The sequence below is a fragment of the Rhinoraja longicauda genome, chromosome 27 (genome assembly GCF_053455715.1).
Source record: "Rhinoraja longicauda isolate Sanriku21f chromosome 27, sRhiLon1.1, whole genome shotgun sequence".
Lineage (NCBI taxonomy): Eukaryota > Metazoa > Chordata > Chondrichthyes > Rajiformes > Arhynchobatidae > Rhinoraja > Rhinoraja longicauda.
In genome coordinates, this window is record NC_135979.1 from 20,578,954 (window position 1) to 20,595,159 (window position 16,206).

Below are 16,206 nucleotides of genomic sequence, written 5' to 3' on the forward strand. Positions count from 1 at the left end.
ATCAGAAGGTTATCAAAAAGGTATATAGTTTTCTATAAATAACCAGAAATTTCACAGAGTTGCAACAAATCATGAGGAATAGGGCAGAATGTGTTCCTTGGCACTGATCTGTGATCATTCATTTACTCTCGTTAGTGTTCAGTGTTGCCTCACTCACTGTATATAACAAGCTGGAGATCACTTATAACCTCTAGCCTGAAAGGTATCCTAATAATGCCACATGGAGTGTGACTATTACTATTATTACTTTTATGATTATTATTATTATTGTAAAATTGGCACTAAAAGTACAATTGCAACAACTTGTATGAACATATGGGCGGCACGGTAGCGCAGCGGTAGAGTTGCTGCTTTACAGCGAATGCAGCGCCGGAGACTCAGGTTCGATCCTGACTACGGGTGCTGCACTGTAAGGAGTTTGTACGTTCTCCCCGTGACCTGCGTGGGTTTTCTCCGAGATCTTCGGTTTCCTCCCACACTCCAAAGACGTACAGGTATGTAGGTTAATTGGCTGGGTAAATGTAAAAATTGTCCCTAGTGGGTGTAGGATAGTGTTAATGTGCGGGGATCACTGGGCGGCACGGACTTGGAGGGCCGAAAAGGCCTGTTTCCGGCTGTATATATATGATATGATATGATAAGTGGCAGATTTTCTAACTTGCGAGACACCAGATTAATGAATCCATCAACATGAGTGATACTGACTGGAATTCTCTACACAATTGTATGAAGTATGCTTTTGTGTATGCCCATCAAAACGACGAGAGAACCGGGCTTTCACAAGTGTCTCATTTCACAAAGGGATCAGTCAAATTCATTGAAGATTCTGATCTATCAAATCGCTGAAGGCAGTGTTATTCGGAAAAATAATTCAAATAAGCTGAACATCTGTGGTAGGTAAGTTACTGGAGAGGATTCTGAGGGATAAGATATATATGTAATTGGATAGACAAAGGATGATTAGAGATAGCACGTCTTTGTACGTGGGAGGTAGGGTCTCACAAATTTAATTGAGTTTTTTGAAGAGGTAACCCAAATAGTTGATGAGGGCGAGACCTTAGACGTTGTCTATCTGGACTTCCAGCAAGACATTTGATGAGGTTTCATATGGTAGGCTGCCCTGGAAGGTTAGATCGTATGCAATCCAGGGAGTGTTAACTGACCGGATAAAGAATTGGCCTCATGGAAGGAAGCAGAGGGTGATGGTGAAGGGGTATTTTTGGGCTGGAGGCCTTTGACTAATGGTGTGCCCCATGGATCGGTGCTGGGCCAATTGGTGTCAGTGGGTTATATCAACGATGCAGATGAGAATGTACAAGGCACGATTAGTAAGTTTGCAGATGACACATAAAAATTACAACAGGCTCTTGATCGGTTGGACAAATGGGCTGAGGATTGGCCCATGGAGTTTAATGCAGATGTTGCATTTGGGGAAGTCAAACCAGGGCAGGTCCTTCACGGTGAATGGGAGGGCTCTGGAGAATGTTGTGGACCAGAGGAATTCAGGAGGAATTCATAGTTCCATAAAATTGCCATCACAGAAAGTCTGTGGTACATTGGTTTTCACCATTCAGGGTATTGAGCACAGTAGTTGGGAGGTAATATAATGAAAAGGAACTGCAGACACTGATTTATATCAAAGATCGACACAAAATGCTGGTGCAACTCTCTGGAGAATCTCTGGAGAGAAAAAGACAATGAACATTTCGGGTCAGGGCCCTTCTTCAGTCTGATGAAGGGGTCAGACACTAAACATTACTTATCCATTTTTTACAGAGATGCTGTCTGACCCGTTGAGTTACTCCAGCATTTTCTATCATTGGAGTTATGTTAGAGTTCTGCAAGACAGTGATGAGGCCACAATTTGGAGTATTGTGTTCAATTTTGGCCATTCTGCTGTAGGAAGGATATCAATAAGCTGGAAAGAGTGCAGAGAAGATTTGTGAGGACGTTGCCAGGACTTGGAGGAGCTGAGTAATAGAGAGAGTTTGGACAGGCTAGGGACTTTATTCCTCAATGCTAAAAAAACCCAGATGGTCAGGCTGCATCTGTGGAGACAGAAGGTGCTTATTGTTCTATGTGGAGAACATTGTTTTTTTTAGATTTTTTTCCTATCTGTGCAAATGGATATTCCTTGGAGGTTCTGAGTGCATTGTATAATTGAGTCGAAGAAAATAATTTCATTTTGAGTTCCTGGAATGGTGGGGGAACTGGTGGAAAATGCAGCTGCAATGAGCTTCAGGGTGTTTGGACATTTCTCTTGTAACCCTTACGTAAGCATTTGTAGCTCAGTTGGAAATATGATTATCCCTTTGATTGTCAATTTTTCTTGAAAAACTGAAGGCTTCTTGGTCGTTGCCCAGAGGAAAGTGGTAATAGTTTTTGCCTCTGAACCAGAAGCTTTGTTTTCAAGTATTAGTTTGAAATTTTGGACACATGTTCACACTTGAGTTTCAAAATTGTCAGAGTGCAAGAGTGGTGATGTTTGAATGAGTTGCTTGTCTACCTTGCCAGGTGGATGTAACATATTCTATTACTTATTGGTGACTCTCGGACTCTCTTTGATCGGACTTGCGTAGTGGATGTAATATATTCTTTCACAATTTAAGAGGACAGAAATGTCTGTAGAAATCTTGCTGATATTTATCTCTTAAACATAATTTCTGAACATAACACATTGTTGGGTGCTGCACTTCATAATTTGATTGCTGTATTTGCCTATATTGTAGCAGCAATGAATGCATTGATTATAAGTACTAAGGGGCACATTGCAAGGAGTTACATAGAATCAAGTTATCTATTTACCATATAATAAACTTTAATATGATATATCATTTCAAGCCAATTCAATAATACTGTCCTACAGATACCAATGAAATCATCATTGCTGTTTTCAAGAATCAGCACTTCATTATTTTTCAACGGTCCACAGATTTCCTTTGATGGCAACATCTTATCCAATGACTTGAAAACATTAGAAATAGAAGCAGGTGCCGGCCATTCATTCTTTTGTGCTTGCTCTGTGAATGAATATCACAATGTATCCCAGCCTGGTTTGGGAACAGCTCCATCCAAGACCACCAAGAAATTGCAGCAAATTGTGGACGCAGCCCAGACCATCATGTAAACCAACCTTCCCTCTATTGACTCCATTTATACTTCACGTTGCCTCGGCGAGGCCAGCAGCATAACCAAGGACGAGTCACACCCTGGCCAATTCCTCTTCTCCCCTCTCCCATTGGGCAAAAAGTATAGAAGTGTGAAAACGCACACCTCCAGATTCAGGGACAGTTTCTTCCCAGCTGTTATTAGGCAGCTGAATAATCAGACCACAACAAGAGCGTAGTCATGAACTACTATCTAACTCATTGGTGACTCTTGAACCATCTTTGATCGGACTTTACCTTGCACTATTTCCTTATCATGTATCAATACATGTTATTTCTTTATCATGTACACTATACCCTGTAAATGGCTCGATTGTAATCATGTATTGTCTTTCCGCTGACTGGATAACACACACCAAAAGCTTTTCACTGTACCTAAACTGAATAATGTTGTGCTTCATCTTTTACCTCAGTCTTTTCCCCTGTACTCACTCCAGGACCCGTGATTTCTTCATACCAACATTTATCGATTTCTGTCTTGAATATAGTCAACAATAGGGAAGGTGGGGGTGGTTTTTAACTGAAGTGTTGATGGCATCAATTTTAAAGGCTTCAAAGGAGCAAACTCAATTTACCAAGGAAGAGAACGGTTGCCTGTCTCAGCTGGCTTTCTGCCTGTGGTTTGGACATAACGTGAATGAGCCAGGAAGTGATGGAGGGAGGAAATGGTCTGATTATAAAGAAAAACCTCATTTGCCAAGGGGGGTCACAAGTGGAGGGCAGCAGAACTGAATTAAGAATAAGCCCACAAGGTAATATTCCTCCCATTGTATCATAAAAATCAATAAAGGAAAATATGGCAGTCGCCGTGAATGCAAAACTCACATTCTGCAAATCATTCACAGGTGATTGAAAAAAAAATGGTATTCTAGATTACTTTTAGATTTACAACCAATCACACTGTAATAAGGTAAATACAATTGTACATACAGCTTGAAGAAGCAGCACTCTGTACACATTCTAATGGTTTATGGCTCACAAGACAAGCCGCATCCCTCTGTAATGTTGAGTGCATGAATATAGTACCTGAGAAAATATCATGCCACAGTCTCTGAAGTGCTGGATTCAGTCAAACGACAGCACATATAGTACACAAAATGCTGGAGTAACTCAGCAGGTCAGGCAGCATCTCAGGAGAGAAGGAATGGGTGACGTTTCGGGTCGAGACCCAAGAAGGGTCTCGACCCGAAACGTCACCCTTTCCTTCTCTCCTGAGATGCTGCCTGACCTGCTGAGTTACTCCAGCATTTTGTGAATAAATGCCTTCGATTTGTGCCAGCATCTGCAGCTATTTTCTTATAGCACATATACTACCAACATTTTACTGGAAAGTTGAACAGTGTTTGCAGTTTTACGTAAAGGTAGCCAGGGTGCGTCGTTGCAGGCAGATATACTAGCAGACTGAGATTTATGTTAAGATGCTCAATTTTCTTCACAACCATTAAAGGTGGGTTGTATTAAACAGGAATGTAAACACTTGCACAGCTCATGCATAACCTGAGCATGTCTCTATGGGCAGGTGGGACTTGTGTAGATTCGATAAATTACGACACAATAGAACTTTATTTATCCCAAGAGGGAAATTGGTCTGCCAACGGTCATAAAACACACCAAGATACATGAAACATGAAATTAAAGTAACGAGTGGAAAGGATTGGGGATGTGCAAAGATTGGAAGGGGGGGGGGGGGGAGGGGGGAAGGAGTCAATCTACCCCACGACAGAAGGGGAGGAGTTGTGCAGTTTCGATAGACACAAGGAAAAAGGATCTCCTGTGGCGTTCTGTCCTGCGCCTTGGTGGAACCAGTCTGTGGCTGAAGGTACTCCAGTGTGTCATGGAGGGGGTGAGCTGTATTGTCCAGGATGCACCGCAGTTTGAGGAGCATCCTCCACTCCAAGACCACCTCCCATGAATCCAACTCCGCCCCAGGGCAGAGCCAGCCTTCCTGATGAGTTTGATGATCCTATTGGCTTCTGTCGCCTTTGCCCTGCTGCCCCAGCACACGGCAGCGAAGAAGATGGTGCTGGCTACCACCGATTGGTAGAACATCCGCAGCATCTTACTGCAGACTTTGAAGGAGCGGAGCTTTCTCAAAAAGTACAGGCGGCTCTGTCCCTTCTTGTACAGGGCCTCAACGTTCCTGGAGCAGTCCAGGTATTTGTACTCCCCGGTAAACTGCACATCCAGACCATTGATGGAGACAGGGGACAGGGGTGTTCCTCTCCTCCTAAGTCCACCACCAACTCCTTAGTCTTGTCGGTGTTGAGCTGCAGGTGATGGGGCATCTTTTTCGGCATAGGCAAATTGGGCCAATGGGCTTGTTTCCTGCTAAATGACTCCATGACTCTAACATCCTGCACAATATCAAAAAGGTTTTGTTATCCCGAGCTCCTGTGATACTTGCTTTCTTCAGTTTCAGTTTAGTTTATTGTCACGTGTACCGAGGTACAGTGAAAAGCATTTGTTGCATGCTAACCAGTCAGCAGAAAGACAAAACATGATTCCAATCGAGCCATTTACAGTGTATAGATACATGATATGGGAATAATGTTTAGTGCAGGGTAAAGCCTTCTGTTTTTGCCAAAGGATATAAAGGGGAATGGAGGTGTTACCCTCGTATGTACAGTAACATTAGTGTTTCCTTTCATTTTATTTTTGGATAAGATTGTGATGAAGGCTATGTATAAATGTGAATACAATGTAGTTTATCAGCAAAATACACAAAGTGCTGGAGTAACTCAGTCGGTCAGATAGCATTTCTGGAGAACATGGAGCACATGCTGCCAGCCTGCTGAGTTATTCCAGCGCTTTGTAAACCACCAGCTGCAGTTCCTTGTATTTCTACAATTTATCAACAGCTCAACTTCCAAAATACATCACCTGCTTTTGAAATCTCAAAGCAGAACAAGCTTAAGATATGCATTGCATTTCCCAATTTAGCTTTTTTTTGTCATTTACTAGTTTATTTTACCTTAAGAATTTCAATGCATACATAGGAAAATAACTGCAGATGCTGGTACAAATCGAAGGTATCACAAAATGCTGGAGTAACTCAGCAGGTCAGGCAGCATCTAGGAGAGAAGGAATGGGTGACGTTTCAGACTGATGTCAGGGGGTGGGACAAAGAAAGGATATAGGTGGAGACAGGAAGACAGTGGGAGAACTGGGAAGGGGGAGAGGAAGAGAGGGACAGAGGAACTATCTAAAGTTAGAGAAGTCAATGTTCATACCACTGGGCTGTAAGCTGCCCAAGCGAAATATGAGGTGCTGTTCCTCCAATTTCCGGTGGGCCTCACTAATGACTAATGGCTAGAGGAGGCCCATGACAGAAAGGTCAGACTGGGAGTGGGAGGGGGAGTTGAAGTGCTCAGCCACCGGGAGATCAGGTTGGTTAAGGCAGACTGAGAGAAGGTGTTGAGCAAAACAATCCTTTGGTCTTGCCGATGTAGAGAAGTTGGCATCATGCATACATAGCTCAGGAGAACATAGCCATGAGCATATAAGTTTCAGGGCACCCAGCAGGATCAATACATCCTGCATTTCAAGTTTGATGTTAAGATTGTCTGACCCTTTAAACCAGAGCATATTTGATTTTTTTAATCTGCTCTTCTGTTGGGAAGGACTTGGCTCGAGAAAAGAAAGGTTGAAAATTTATTTCAGTAGCAGTATCCAGTCCTTCAGTGAATTGTATCACTAACGCATGAAGCTTCCTAATATTGAAACTTGATGCACAATGCAAAATCGTCTCACATATCCACTTCTGCAGTCACTATAACACAAACTGGTTGAACAAAACTGAAAATTAATATGCCTTAAGCACGATAACAGATAAGAAACATCCTGATAAGAATTATGGAAATGTGAAACAGATTCTCAGCAAAAATAATGTCATGCAAATTACCTTCTTTGCAAGGAGCTGCATAATTATCTGAAAAGAATGAAATGGACAGTTGCAAAGATTAAAATAGAGAAGATCAAATATTCAGAGCAACATCGTGGCTCTGGTGTAACTGAGACCATGGAATTAGTATCCGAATCAAGCTGGTTTGAAGTATGGAGATCAAGGCATAAAGAGTCATTCTGGATTTCATTAAACTATCTTTGCTGAGGCTGATTGGTGGACAGCGGAATGTGTCAAGGAGAAATTTCTCAAGAACTTGAGAGTTGGAGCATCGAGGACGAGAGAGAGTCTAGGACTAGAAGTCATAGCCTCAGAATTAATGGGCTTTCTTTTCGGAAGGAGATGAGGAGGAATTTCTTTAGTCAGAAGGTGGTGAATCTGTGGAATTATCTGCCACAGAAGGATGTGGAGGCAGTCAGTGGATATATTTAAGGCAGAGATAGATAGATTCTTGATTAGTATGGGTATCAGAGGTTATGGGGAGAAGGCAGGAGAATGGGGTTAGGACAGAGATATAGATCAGCCAATGTTGAATGGCACAGTAGACTTGATGGGCCGAATGACCTAATTCTACTCCTACCACTTACGATCCGATCTTACGAACTTTCCGTCAGATGGTTAGGAAGATTCAGCAAGTGAGGAACACAGTGGCGCAGCTGGTAAAGATGTTGCCTCAGAGATTGAAGTTTAATCCTGACCTTGGCTGCTCTCTGTGTGGAGTTTGCACATTCTCCTTGCGACCTCATGGGTTTCCTGCAGGTGCTTCAGTTTCCTCCAACATTTGAAAGACGTGCGGGCTTGTATGTTAATTGGCCTCTGTAAATCGCCCATAGTTTGTAGCGAGTGGATGCGAAAGTGAGATAACAAACTAGTGCGAATGGGTTGTGCGGACTCGGTGTGTCCAAGGGACTGTTTGCATGTTGTATCTTTCAATCAATCAATGAATCTCATTTGGGAAGTCATGATGTACTGAACAAGGAATAGTCCTGGCAAAATGAAAGGATTTTTCTTATTTTATCTAACTTGGGATAGCAAGAATATTTTTGACATCATGCAGGATGTCTTGCAAGAACTGTCCAATGTGTTTGCAGTCCAGTACTTCATGTTCCAACGTTAATGCTGGTGAAAGTAACTGGGCAGCTTGACACCATTCTCACTTTTACATTTGCCAGCAATGTTGCACTTGGGCTACTTTCGCTTAGAGCTACACAAACTGTTAAGCTTTCAAATAAAAATTTATATGAAACTCTGGATTATTTTACTTGTCACTGCTAAGCAATCCAAAATGGATAGTGATTTCCTTGGTGTTATCAGTGGAGCTTAAATCTTCCAAAATTAATCCCTCTTTCTCCAATGGACCTTCCCCCTGCGAGATCAATTTTGATGCAAGCTATTCTCATGCTCTTGTTAAAGTGACATTACAATTTAGAGCTAATACGCACTGGGTCATTGCCTATTTTAATACTGCAATCATTGGAATGTCACATTGAAATAGTCCAAACACAAATCACTTGTAGAATAGCAATATGAAGACTGCTACGCTCACTCCAAGCTAGATTTAAACCCATCAAAGAAATAAAGGATTCCATGGATCCATTGGTCTGAATCCTACGGCTAAACCTATTTGTTTTACTATTTAGTACTAATTGCAGTCACCAACAAAAGTATTTCTTAACCTTTTGCAAAAAGAAATCCATAAATAAAATCTCTCAGAATTTCCCCTACTCCTTAATGTATTATATTCCCCTTCTTATTAATGATCCCTGACAACAGGACAAGGAACAAAGCATCAGAACCAATTATGCTCAAAGGTGGAAAACATGAAGATAGACACAAAATGCTGGAGCAACTCAGCAGTACAGGCAGCATCTCTGGAGAGAAGGAATGGGTGACGTTTGGGGTTGAGACCCTTCTTCAGACTGACGTCAGGGGAGAGGGAAGTACATTGATAAGGAAGTGGATCGATAAGGAAGTGTAAGATGTGAAAATAGGGCAAAGGGAATGAAGTTGAAGGAATATGTAGAATAGAAAATTGTTAGTTGGGAGAAGAAAATAACAAAGCTAACAGAGATAAAATGTAATTGGAGACAGTAAGACTGGTCAGAGAACTGGGAAGGGGGAGGGATGGAGAGGGAGGGAAAGGACGGATACAAAGAAGAAAGGGAAGTCAATGTTCATACCGCTGGGGTGTAGGCTGCCCAAGTGAAATATAAGGTGCTGTAGCATGTTTGATTTCACTTTCAGAGGCAGTGGAGGTGATAGTTGTCTTACCTGTTTTAATTATTTGTAATCTAAATCACAATGGTTTATGATATTGCATATTTTAAAAAATAAATCTGTATTAAACTATTTTCTTTTTAACACGGTATTAATGAAAGTTCTACAATAAAGTGAGTTGGATATGGCATTTACACAATCACTGTCCTGATGGTACAAACCAGGATAAGGAACCAATCTTGTTGGGATAAATGGAGCAAGTATATCTCTCACAAGGAGAGAGTTGCCTCTGACTGCGGATTTAGGTTATGCTGGCATTATTTGGATAACATCATGACTAAACCTGATCGTTTTTCTCTGACCCAGTACATCATAAAAATGTAACTAAAAAGTGATAGAGAACAGAATGAATACACACCATAGCAGGAACACGTGATATAATTACCAAAGCTTCACTTGAGAGTATCCTCGAGGTACCACTTGACATAGTGTGGCACATTGACACTGACAACGAAGGGCGTCGAATTACTGAAGCACTTGACAATTTACATAGCAATTGACACAATTACACAGGACAACGGAAACAAAGTGCACTGAATTTTGTTTTTTCCAGTTACGTTTTAGATCAAGTGGCACAGCACTTGAAGGCACAAGTATTACTTTCTGGTTCTATTCGTAAGAAAAGCTGCCAAAGTAGCAAGTACGTTTTGTCAGTATCACAAAATGCTGGAGTAACTCAGCGGGTCAGGCAGCATTTCAGGAGAGAAGGAATGGGTGACGTTTCGGGTCGAGACCCTTCTTCAGACTGAAGGGTTTCGACCTGAAATGTCACCCATTCCTTCTCTCCTGAGTGGCTGCCTGACCCACTAAGTTACTCCAGCATTTTGTGATCCCTTCGATTTGTACCAGCATCTGCAGTTATTTTCCTACAGTACGTTTTGTCAAGTGCTTACCATAACATAGAGGCTGTTTTCCCGACCAGTTTCCATCAGGCCTGCATGTCCGATGCTCTGATCCTCCAGCAAGGTAGAAACCAGACTGACACGTGTATATTAAAGTGTATCCAAGTGAAGGCAAGTCAATGGATCCCACATTCACATGGGGAGGAGTTTCAGGCTGTCTGCAATGGTGGGCTTTAAAAAAGATTATAATTAAAAATTTATAAACTTTGGAATGGATAATGAATGCATGAAGAAAATCTATTATTAGGATCATATGGGAAGATATACACAGTACTTTATAATCTTAAAGTATGTCCTTTAATCAACCATTTCAACCTGGTTTTATCAACTAGAGCAGAGAACAGTTCAATACAGATTATGACTGAAAAGTTTCACTCATAATAGTGCACACGTCTGACATTTTCAACTTACTGAACATAATTGCTATCAGCATCTCTAGCTAGTCTGTTAAATTTATATGCCATTTGAGAAGAAATTAGGTTCTCAATCATTTCCATTTGGTCTTATTCTGGTAAAGCATCCTCAGCATTTAGGCCGGAGATAACTTATACCCACATATTTCTGAGATTTAAATTGTTGAAACAATCCCTCTACACAGATTGAACCCATCTCTGGATGATTCCAATGAATGGAAGCAGGTGGATTAGCTGCTGCTGCAAGTAGAAGTGGAAATGCTGTGGCCTTTTTACTTATTTTCCTGAATAGAACTTCAAAACATTTCAGCTCTAAAGAAGGTGCTTGGCATTTGGAAAACTGCACCCTTTTCACAATTCTATCCTTTCTTCTGCTTGTTCCTTTGAAGATTCTTCAATTAGAGTCATAGAGTGATACAGCGTGGAAGCAGACCTATCGGCCCAACTTGCCCACACCGGCCAACATGTCCAAGCTACACTAGTCCCACCTGCCTGCATTTGGTCCATATCCCTTTAAACCTGCCCTATCGATGTACCTGTCTAACTGATTCTAAAATGTTGGGATAGTCCCAGTCTCAACAACCTCCCCTGGCAACTTGTTGCATACACCCACCACCCTTTGTGTGAAAATGTTACCCTTCGGAATCCTCAAATCTTTTCCCCTTCACCTTAAACCTATGTCCTCTGGTCCTTGATTCACCTACTCTGGCCAAGGGACTCTGTGCATCAAATTACAGAAAGACTGTACATTGTTATCCTCTAAGATGGGCGTTCATCATGTTTATCAGATAAAATGGATCATTAAATAAAATTTTATGTTAGCAAATAATTCAGATTCCACTGAATGCTGAAGTGAAAAACAAACATAAAAAGCGAACGTACAGATACATTCCGGCTGAGTACCGCTCCAGGTGAGATTGGCAAGACAAACGCGTGTACTTGACCCAAGGAGAATATAGCCTTTCTGGCACTTGAAGCCCACTGTACTTCCAACCTGTCAAAAAAATGAAAAAGTCAGCATATCAGTTGTTCAAATGATAAACATCTGAAACCTCCACTAAATTTCAAAGTATACCATTTTTATTGCAAGTGTACAGAGCAGAATCCTGTTAGTAATAAATTATTGCAGTAATCTCAAAAAGTTCCTCAGATGAGATTAAAACTATTAATGCATGACCTTTTCTTTCACTGTTACTTGCTCCAGGATGAGAGAAAAAGATTTGTTTCAATGAGGGATTTTTTAAGGATGAGACTCCTTTGAATCACAAAATAATTAATTGCCTCAAGTAAATAATTCTAAATCCTTGCTTGGAATTAATCTGGTCCTAAATAGGATTTACACTGTTAGAGAATCATCAGCAGTTTTTTTCTGTCACTGTTTAACTTTCATTTGGCACAAAATCGGTGCCAAATTTATTCCCTCCTGAAAATACATGCAATTTCCTATAATAAAGATCACCTGTCACAAAAGTCCTCTAACTCTGGTAACTATCTAATGACAATGCCACAGTATTAAATGTTCTGTTTTCCCCTCAGGAGTAATAGCCGTTGATTTGCAGTTTAACGCTTAGCAAAACAATTGTCCAGTTTTCATTTGTGCTTGTGTGGTCGAAACAAAATTCTTTTCATTTCGTGATACAAAATTTATAGCCATGGTTGGGATTTTGCTGGCCATTGTATGGGAATGTAAGAACTTAGTTTCTTTTAGTTTAGAGATACAGCGTGGAAACAAGTCCTTTGGTCCACCGAGTCTTCACCGACCAGTGATTCTTGGTTCTTGTTTCTTGGTCCTCCAAAATATTCCAAATGGAATTGAAACTGGAGGTGGCGGAGTATGGACTTAAGCAAGAAGGGGTTCTTGGAGAAGAAGAGCTACCACAAATTTAGTTGCATCTGGTTGAGTAACTATAGTGGGGTGAAGACTATTCCATGCTTTAATTGTGCGAGGGTAGAATGGATTGCTGTACACATCTGCCTTGGTAGCTGGTATCTCGAATTGAATCGAATGCCCTCGTCTGCTCCTGATAGGTTTGGGTTTGGTGTAGATGTGGTCATCTATGTCGAGCTGACCATTTAATATTTTGTAAAAACAGGTCAAACGGTGGGCTTTAGTCTTGGAGCGGGTTCCACCCCAATGAATTTAGAAACATAGAAACATAGAAAATAGGTGCAGGAGTAGGCCATTCGGCCCTTCGAGCCTGCACCGCCATTCAATATGATCATGGCTGATCATCCAACTCAGTATCCTGTACCTGCCTTCTCTCCATACCCCCTGATCCCTATAGCCACAAGGGCCACATCTAACTCCCTCTTAAATATAGCCAATGAACTGGCCTCAACTACCTTCTGTGGCAGAGAATTCCACAGATTCACCACTCTCTGTGTGAAAAAAAAGTTCTTATCTCGGTCCTAAAAGACTTCCCCCTTATCCTTAAACTGTGACCACTTGTTCTGGACTTCCCCAACATCGGGAACAATCTTCCTGCATCTAGCCTGTCTAACCCCTTAAGAATTTTGTAAGTTTCTATAAGATCCCCCCTCAACCTTCTAAATTCCAGCGAGTACAAGCCGAGTCTATCCAGTCTTTCTTCATATGAAAGTCCTGCCATCCCAGGAATCAATCTGGTGAACCTTCTCTGTACTCCCTCTTTGGCAAGAATGTCTTTCCTCAGATTAGGAGACCAAAACTGTACGCAATACTCCAGGTGTGGTCTCACCAATGCCCTGTACAACTGCAGCAGAACCTCCCTGCTCCTATACTCAAATCCCCTCGCTATGAATGCCAACATACCATTCGCTTTCTTCACTGCCTGCTACACTTGCATGCCTACTTTCAATGACTGGTGTACCACGACACCCAGGTCTCGTTGCATCTCCCCTTCTCCTAATCGGCCACCATTCAGGTAATAGTCTGCTTTCCTGTTCTTGCCACCAAAGTGGATAACCTCACATTTATCCACATTATACTGCATCTGCCATGCATTTGCCCACTCACCTAACCTATCCAAGTCACGTTGCAGCCTCCTAGCATCCTCCTCACAGCTAACACTGCCCCCCAGCTTCGAGTCATCCGCAAACTTGGAGATGTTGTATTCAATTCCCTCGTCCAAATCATTAATATATATTGTAAATAGCTGGGGTCCCAGCACTGAGCCTTGCGGTATCTCACTAGTCACTGCCTGCCATTCTGAAAAGGACCCGTTTATTCCTACTCTTTGCTTCCTGTCTGCCAGCCAGTTCTCCATCCACTCGCAATCTCCTCACATTAACATTATATGACACACACTAGGGATAAATTACACTTGTACCAAGCCAATCAACCTTCAACCTGCACGTCTTTGGAGTGTGGGAGGAAACCGAAGATCTTGGTTTCATCCCACTCTCCAAAGATATACAGGTTTGTTGGTTAACTGAACTAACCTCTTGGCTTTCAAGTGCCAAGTGTGGGAAGCAGGCGCCACTCAGAGAAATCACAATCACTGTGTTTGTATTCAAACCAAAGCACAAGATATAGTCTGAGAAAGATGCCATGATGAACAGTGAATATCTGGGTGAGGCAGTGGGAAGGAACAGAAAGCACAGTCGAACTGATGGTATTTGCAAGGAAGGCAGTGTAGTTTGGATGAAAGAAATGCCAGAGGACAAGGGCTTGACAACGTTTAAGAAACATTTAGAAAGGCACATGGATAGGAGTAGTTTGGAGGGATATGGACCAAACATAGGCAGATGGGACTAGTGTAGCTGGGACATTGTTCGCCGGTGTGGGCAAGTTGAGCCGAAGGGCCAGTTTCCATAATGTATCACTCTATGATTACGACAACTGAATGATTTGTTTCCAGTGGCAGAGAGATGTGCACAGGGACTAAACTTAAACCTGAAGTGTTTGAAGAGATGTAAGAATGCAGTTGGCAATGGAAAATCTGAATAAAAGGATTGGTGGGAAACGCAAGAGCCTATAAGGCTGTATAAAGGCTGTATAACTGTCTGTGTGGTAACAAATGGTTTGTATTTAGATATACATTGGTGAAGTTGAGGTGTATAGGTGATGAGTTTGGAAGAGTCTCGGGACAAGAGACGGCATGGTCAGACTAAAGGTGCTGAGATTTTTCTCCGTGGTGTGAGGGGAGGTGATTTGATTGAGGTGTTCAACATCAGGATTGGATTACATAGAGGAGACAGAGTGAAGTTGTTCTTATTAGGAGATTGATTTTGACGAAATGATATGGCAGTTATGGTACAGAATTCAATACCTGAAGGGATTGTGGGAACAGAATCAATCCAAGGTTTCAAAGGAGAATTGTATAGTGAGTTGTAAGAGAATTATTCAAAGTTCTAAGGAGCGGAGGGAGGAAAGAACAGAATGCAAATACTCTGCTTCAGTCGACAGATGTTTGCTAATTTCCGTTACATAACAATTCTATGATCCCAGAAAGAAAGGAAGATTTAGGAACGTGAGATCTGCCTTGACATGATTGCACACAGGAACGCATTAATATTGATTCAGGGGATGACTCTGGGGAATTTGAAAGTTTATTGACAAAGGATTTACAATAGCTATTTCAGGTGGCTGTTGAGAGAGGAGAACTGGGGATATGTAAGGGAAAAGAAAAGTGACACTGATTGGAACTACCTTGTGATAATAATAATTTGTGGGCCAAACAGACAGGGGAAGCTAAAATATTGGTTAAAATCTTAATCTATTAAAGGTAACTGGGTTACATACAAAAACATCGACAGTACAGCACATGACCAGGCCATTCGGCCCATAATGTCCGTGTTAAACATAATGCCAAGTTAACCCACTCTCCTCTGCCTGCATGTGATCCATATTGATCTACTCCCTGTGCCTATCTAAAAGTCTCTTAAATGAGGCTATTATATCTGCCTCCACCATCACGTCTGGCAGTGCATTCCAGGCATCCACCAAATACTCAGGGAGTGCATTCCAGATTCGAAACACATTCTGAGTGAAAATATTCCTCCTTCGATCCCCTCTAATATTTTTCCTTTTACCCTAAACCTGTATCTTCTATTTTTGATGTCTCTGATATGGGGCAAAGTTTCCAACTATCTACTTTGTTTATGCCACTCATTACCTGATTACCTCAGCCGCCTCCTCCTCAAGCAAAATAAACTAAAATGATCCCGTATCTCCTCACAAACAAAGAACCTCTTCCCAAACAACATCCTGGCAAATCTCCTCGGTAACTTCTCTCATCAATCCATGCCCTTCCCATTGTGGGGTGCCCAGAGCTGCACAGTAATCAAAGGTAATGCAGCACATTACTTACAGTTGTTCTAACAAATGAAGTTGGTCATTTTTCCACCTTATTTTGGTAGTAATTGAAGATGATCTTTCCACTAGATCTACTCAAATGCACCTGCACCTCCTCCAACCTCATCTATTGCATCCGCTGCTCTAGATGTCAACTTATTTATATCGGCGAAACCAAGCGCAGGCTCGGCGATCGCTTCGCTGAACACCTGCGCTCGGTCCGCATTAACAAAACTGATCTCCCGGTGGCCCAGCACTTTAACTCCCCCTC

At 41.8% G+C, this 16,206-nt stretch overlaps 1 protein-coding gene across 2 annotated transcripts in view; it reads right to left on the reverse strand.

Annotated features, from left to right (window-relative positions):
* The window catches only part of csmd2 (CUB and Sushi multiple domains 2), a 1,532,573-nt gene that overhangs the window by 23,182 nt on the left and 1,493,185 nt on the right, over positions 1 to 16,206 (reverse strand). For both annotated transcript variants that reach the window (XM_078423311.1, XM_078423310.1), the window contains 2 exons: positions 11,543 to 11,654; positions 10,239 to 10,418 (listed from right to left, as the gene is read on the reverse strand). In XM_078423311.1, coding sequence (XP_078279437.1) covers positions 10,239 to 10,418; positions 11,543 to 11,654 — 292 coding nt within the window. The remainder of the gene's footprint in view (positions 1 to 10,238; positions 10,419 to 11,542; positions 11,655 to 16,206) is intronic.